This window comes from Cystoisospora suis (genome assembly GCF_002600585.1).
Source record: "Cystoisospora suis strain Wien I chromosome Unknown contig_1931, whole genome shotgun sequence".
Taxonomy (NCBI): Eukaryota; Apicomplexa; class Conoidasida; order Eucoccidiorida; family Sarcocystidae; genus Cystoisospora; species Cystoisospora suis.
In genome coordinates, this window is record NW_027154731.1 from 1 (window position 1) to 6867 (window position 6867).

General features: G+C 49.5%; 1 protein-coding gene across 1 annotated transcript; it reads left to right on the top strand.

The window, feature by feature from the left end:
- Positions 1-273: 273 nt before the first annotated feature.
- CSUI_004184 (wd g-beta repeat-containing) lies at positions 274-6338 on the top strand (the record flags this gene model as incomplete). Its single annotated transcript, XM_068064377.1, has 5 exons — positions 274-502; positions 2871-3240; positions 4003-4420; positions 5614-5764; positions 6231-6338. Exons 1-5 carry the CDS (start codon positions 338-340, stop codon positions 6336-6338), a joined length of 1212 nt encoding a protein of 403 aa, XP_067923645.1. The 5' UTR covers positions 274-337.
- Positions 6339-6867: the final 529 nt, after the last annotated feature.

Sequence of the window (6867 nt, forward strand, 5' to 3'; positions counted from 1 at the left end):
GCCACCGGTCAGTGGCCGGTCTCAGCAAACACATACGGAGACCGGCCACTGACCGGTGGCCACTGGCTGCCATATTTCCGCCCCTTTCCTCAGGCAGTAGCCGAGCTGAAAGTTGTCGGTTGATGATAGCCCGCGGACAAAGATATATAGCACATGTGTTTTGCATGTATAGTAATGCTCCGGGGCCTTCCTTCGACACACACTGAGTCTGTGTATCCAATCTACAGTTTGCGTGTGTCATAAGTCTGTGCATGTTCATGGTTTTCCAGTTAGGTGTATAGAGAAGCGACACGAGAAGGATTTAGATACTCGTTTCTTGCTTCACTTCCTTGTTCTTATGCGTGCTATGAATAGAGAGGACGATCTCTCAGAAACTGCACCGTGTCCTGCGACACAGCCCGGCCGTCTAGTATCTGCTGATCTACGTGGTTTTTCTCATAATGCGGTCTTCCAGCTCGACGGAGTCATCAAAACTATGCAGTGCGATGCTGATGCGACAGAGGTGAGTCTTTTTCTGTGAGATTCTTCGATTCCTTTTCCTGTCCCTGTATTCCTGAATAAGCTGTTTCTAGTAGCACCGGTGACGTACGTACAGTAGAAAAGCGGTTTGCGTATGGATCTCCCTTGAAAAGGAAACCATAGCTTTTGCTTCCGGTATGTTCTCTTCACCCCGTGGTCTTCGCCGGATGTGTCTCTGGGCAAAGGTGTTGGGTTTTACAGGATCGCACTAAGCCCCAGAAAGATCGCTATGTCTCCTTTCTGCTGTCAGAAAGGTTTCTGTCTCATAGCGGAATAGCTGTAAATAGAAGGGGTGAAACTATTCGACGGAGTTGTAAAAGGTCGCAGCTCGTTTCCTTCACAGGGGGCGGCGGGGTGGATCATACTGCAGTTCTGCAAGCAGCGGTGTTTCAAGAAATCTCATTGACGCTGTCCGTGGGAGAGAAGAAAACAAATAAAACGGAACAGTGACAGTTGAACCAAGGCACTGTTTATGCTTGCGAAAGATAAGGGGAGATGCAGGAAGACGGGCTGCATGCATGTGCAACAATGAAGGTCACCGAAGAGTAAGCGGTCCTATATTCAAGTCGGGCTTCACGGTCGAAGATTTCTTCCCCTGGCTCACTCTTTTGATCGCAGGTCGTTGTATCTACATCGGCTAATACCATCTGGTGAGATACACTTTGCTATACCACATGTTCAGGCATGTAGAAAGAAGCTTGTGGACTTGTCTTCTTTCTTTTCTCCTTTTCTTCCCTGCCTTAGGAGCCCGTGTAAGCCATGCTACTGTCCAAGAGATAAGGCAGTCTGTCTAACATCTTGCGTGCGTCCCTTCGTGAACAAGGTGGAGGTACTTAGACTGTATACACGCCCTGCTGAGCTGCTGCTTCACTGCAGTTGTCTGGGGGAGAACAGAATCTTTCTACGAGTTCTTTCCTGTCTGTCCTTCATACACATACAGAAGTCAGGTTGATGAGAGTAAGCACGCGTAGTCGGTTCACGCCTAGGAGGGATCGCACGTTCTTTTCACTTTCTGAGGTAAAGCGCAAGGAACGTGGCTGCCTGGATTTACCCATTGGTTCCGTCGCTGTACTCTACTACGTTGTACATGTATCAGGGAAAGCAAAAGTCTAGTTTTCCCAAGCAGTACTACTGCTGGTCTTTTATTAGGCTGTGGTCTTTCGCTTTCCTGAACTGAATGTTCTTCTCAGTATCCACTGCTGTCTTGACATTTCAGGTATTTACACTGGCAACAGAAGGCAAGAGTCCGACTTCACTCGGGTCACGTAGGATCTATTCGCTATCTTTGCTCTTCCTATGAGGTATACGAAGAGAAAGGACTGGATGCAGGATTGTACCTAAGTGACCGCTGCGTTTGTTTGCTGCCTTTCTTTGCTGCCAGGATTTTGGTCGACTAGTGATGTTATGGCTTCCTCGACTTTCGCGTTTAAGCACAGTGATCTCTGTCTGTCTGCGATGTCTTCTGGGCACTAATCTATTCCCCGGGTTTCTTTATCCCTTGTTGCCTCAGCTTGTCATTCTTTCACGGTGATAAACATTGGCCATCGTACACTACGGGGAAGGCGACTTTTCTTTCTTTTTGTATATAAGCCTCGGAGGTGTCTAAAACACTTTGTCTTTCTCTCACGAGAATCGTCGTCGTTTCTTTGGATGATAGGTATGAGCATGTCTTCCTATGTACAAAAGACAAGTAGTTAGTGATGATTCCAAGTTTGGCTAGGAGCGAAATCCTTCCATGCGGCTTTCTCAAAGACGCGCCGCAGTGCCAGACTCCTTTTCTCCGGCGGTGATGCAGTGGTCAGAGAATCTCCCGTCCTTTTTGGCAGAGAGAGTTCTCAGCTTGTTTTGACAGACAAGTTTCTTAGAATTACAAGAAACAAGCAAGTCTTTTGTATCTATATAGATGAGTGCTTTGTACTTCTCTGTCTCTCTATATATGTGTGTCTGTGCGAGTGGGACGCGTATGTGATGATCCGCGGGTCGCTACAGCATGCTCTTCAGTCACTACCCCGAAACTAACACATGCTTTTTTGTAGCAGATAGGTGACAGGCCCGTCAACTTTGACTGCTGAACAGCCTGGTTCCTCTTTCTTTTTCTTTGTTTGCCCGAGAATGAGGTAGACGTTTTCGCGGAAAGGTCACTCTCGGAACGAATAATATCTAGAATATAAGACCTATGTACGCCCCCTTCGGGAGACTTTCTCTAGCCACCTGTAGGCGTACACCTTGGTACTCCCGAAGTAGAGTTAAGTTTTACAGTGGAACCCCTACGAGGCGTGCAAGAACACTGCTAAGTCCACACTCCTCTGGAAGTTTGTTTTCTTTATTTCCGTCTCCCCTTTACTTTTCAGATCTGTCATGCCTTCCGACGGACCCGATCGGTCTCTGCGCCTGCAGAATCGAAAGGGAGACCCGCGCTTCATCATTCATCTACCTCCCACACCCAATCATCTCGCAGTGCTGTCGGCAGTTCTGTCTTTGCGACAGCCGGAGATGACTCGACTATCCGCATCTATTCCTGTTGGCCGCGACCCCAGCAGTTGGCAGTCTTCTCACTCAAGCAGAGGTGCTGCGGGCTTTGCTTCATTCAACGCCAGGTTCTTCTTGCCCTCTTCGATAATGGATGTCTTCGCTTGATTGACGTTGGAAATTTCCAGGTAGTAGGGAGACTTCAGGCTACCCCGGAAGGAGATATCCCTACAAGTACTGTAGCTGTAGCAGGTACGATGACGGAATAAATGCCAATGTGGTCACACAGGAACGTGTCTAGACATGCTGGACTATGCGACGTGTCTTGGAGGCTATTTCGTGTATATGTGGCCTAGAAGGCCAGCTATTTTTTTTCTACTCTGAGACCATTCACTGCTCTACCCGGATACACACAGTACGGCCTTTAGAGAAGTCACGTGTCTACGAATGCCCCCGGATCCTCGCTAAGCCGTCACACGTGAATACCTAGTTCGATGTGTGTCTCTTGAGTCGGTATGCGTTAATCGCAAGGTATGGTGGCCCTCAAGTCGAACTTAGACGTATAGATACTTGGTACGCGTGCCCGAGGCCTCAAGCCTTGCACATGCCGATGTGTGTGCGACAGAGTAAGTAGAATGGTTTCGCGTGGTGCAGGGGGGTTCTGGCACGATTACCACTTGAGTAAAACGGTCCGAATGGTGACAGGATGGTTCCCGGCATGATGACCACTTGAGCATATACAACACTATAGCTTACGGCCTACTATATAGCCAACTGCCGTGCGTGATAGCAGGACGAAAGTCATCAGTTCGCAGGTTTCATATAGATATTGCTTTCTCATTCATGACCTTGTAGTGTTCGAGCCCTCCTCTTGTGACCACCCGGCACAGTATTAGGTGTGTGGTAGATGAAGTTTAGTGAAACGAGCGAATGAATAAGTACCTGCTTGTCTATAAGGACCTCTGTAAAATGGAGTTTACGTTGTATGTTTTTGTGGGTCTTGCCTGCTTGTAGAAAATCACGCCTTAGTCGCGACACGTTCCGGGACGGTGCTGTCGATACAGCTTGTTACCGAAGAAACTGGTGGTGGCTTTTCTTCCCGTGACTGTTCATCGGGAAGAACCCCGGAGACATTTCAGCAACGTACAATCAAACATGCAAGCATTTCAAGGATGAACAATCTCCTTTTTGGGCATCAAGACGTTAAGGCATTTTCTCTCCTTAGTGACCACTTGGAATCTCCTGAAGGAAATTCTACTGTGCCGTTCATCACACATATGGCCGTACAGCGAGTTTACAGCAAGACAAGGAGTCTAAGAGAAGAGTTGACAGCTGCCTGGATTGCTGTCGCAACAAGAATGGGGACGTGCGCGGTCGGAATGTATGCTCCTAGCAGATCTACCTGTCACATGATGTGGATTGCTGGGAATAAGTAAGCAAAAAGTATCTGGAGAAGCTTAGAATCGGCGTCAATGAGAAGGCAGATAAGATAGTCCAATTCAATGTCACCTCAGTCAGGCGCTTTTTTCTTACTCAATGCCATCCTGCTACTTTTTAATTCTTCTGTCGGCACAACACTTGAAAACCAGTGTACATACACCTGGGCAAGCGCCGCTTCCGACACTCTCGTCGCAGTAGTTGTAGTAGACGGAATGAATGCCTTCTGGATGGAGCACAGACACGACTCTCTGAGTGAAACACCGGGTGCACATGTAAGTCGCTCAGCCCAATGAAGGGCAGCAAACTAGAACTCCATGCCATCTAACCCGTTTCCTGCTTACGGCATTTCTCGCTTCCTCTCAACGCAAAAGGGGAAGGCTCGGGCTTACTTTCTTCGTTTTGGAGATTTCATACGCGTAGCAGCACTTACATCTGCGATACGTAAGTAGGCACGTAGAGTGTGGTAGCTTCATTGTCTTTTACCCGTGAAGACCTACGTTTACGCTGGGGCTATGTTACCGAGTGATCTCTGGCAAGCGGTAGAGTGTGGGAGCTGAAAAAGTGGCCTGAAGCGTAGCTAGTGCTGTTTGTTTTTTACAAGTGTAATTGTCTAGGGTACCCTTTCAGACACTTCGGTACTTCAGAAGTCAGTCACTACCGTAATCCGTCAAAATTCCCGGGGAGATAGATAATACAGCAGCCCTCACGTCGGCTGTTTCAGCTAGGTGCTTGAACAGGGGGTGTACGTTGTACGACGACACCGAGGAGGCGATGGCCTAGTAAGCATCTTTCAAACGTCTGCTGTGTCTGCGCAATGAGTGTGTGGTCCTGGGCACCTGCGTAATAGACGCGTTCGAAACAGGGTCGGCGTTGAATCTGCTACTGTCCGAAGTCCAGACCTCCCAGAGAACGAGCCATCTCAAAAGATTCCTTCTGTCTCTCTGCATCCTCGTTCGATTGTATGGATTGGCTCATCGTTCACTGTTTTTCCCCACTCAATTCTCCGGTTTCTGTGAGAGCTGACCACGCTGTGAGGTAGGGCAAGCTTTTTGTGTTGGGAGTCAGCAGCGGTATAAATGCTCAGGCGTGTGTACCAGATATCTCGGGCTTCATTTTCGGTGCCTGGAAAGAAAAGCGAACTTGCTCGTTCGCGTTGCTCTGTCGCTTTTTTTTAACTGTTTGAAGCTTCCTTGTGCAGGTGCCTCCCCGTGTGAACCAAAGACACGCGCATGTGAAGGGAGGAGGGGACTGGGTCCAAGTGGCGTTTGTGACTGGAAACAGGCTTGTAGTTGCACGCGCGACGGCGGTGTTCCTTGTTGACTGCGCTACGAAGGAGGTACGATGAAAGAAAAAGGTGTCGCTGCCGGGTCTCGGCTGCAATGCTTTTTACACTCCGATGAACGCGGACATTCTGCCTTAAGGCACGCTCTTACGTCCTCCGCTGTAGCTTGATCGCGTGGGCCCCGTTTTTCAGAAACACGTGACACCCTAGGGGAGGAAGCGCAAGCAGTCTGTTTTTTGGTATCGGACAAGCCAACCTCTTGAAGCAGGTGCGCTCGCGTGAGTTCTTTTCCTGTTCCGAACAATAAACTAGCCGGCTTGGGGGCCCTGGGTTGTAGGCCCGGCCAGGGAAAGGTATAAGTCGTGGTAGTGGGGAGGAACACTAGGGCCTTGTGCCGCCACGAGTTGGACAGCGAATCACGAGCCCAACGGCGCTAAGGTTGGGACAGTCCATCAAATGGCACCGCTCGCATAACGGTTATGTATGATCGTGTTCCGGTTTAGGTTGTGAAGGAGTCCAGCCTTTTGCCGGAAGTGAACGACAGCTGTTTGAACGAAGCCAGATGGCTGGTCAGCTCACTGGTCTACTCTTGGGAGAAGAATGTCGTAATAGTTATTGTCAAAGGTAGGTCATTACTAGAACTTCTCGCCTACGCGCTCTGCCATTAGCAGTCTGCATACTCCAGGCATCAGCCACAGAACTCCCGGACTCCACGAGCGGAGTCAGTGGATATCTCACCGCCATGCTTCTCCGCGAGTGGAGCAGCACGATCGGTGTGTAATGCCGCACTTACTCTTCTGCTCATATGCGTTAGCACATGTGAACCCGAAGTTGGGGGGCGCCGAGACGAGCCCGCGCGTGTTTGGCTGAGGTCCTACGGCCATATGTGACGCTAATGTAAACTGCTCGTAGGGACTGCAGTGGGCTGTCTACGAACCCAGTTTGTTCGTCGCTGCGAAACCATTCTCATAGCGCTGGAGAGTTGTCAGAAAAGTGATCGTTTGTGATCCTTTCGGAACCAAATACAGGACGCCAGCAGGCGCACTGCAGTTCGCAGATCCATCGTTCAAAGATGTAGGATAGAGCGATGATGACTTAGTGACGTAGTGGCTCGTCGTGCTGGCGGAACGAGTGTGTTTACGCGCATGACAGGCCAG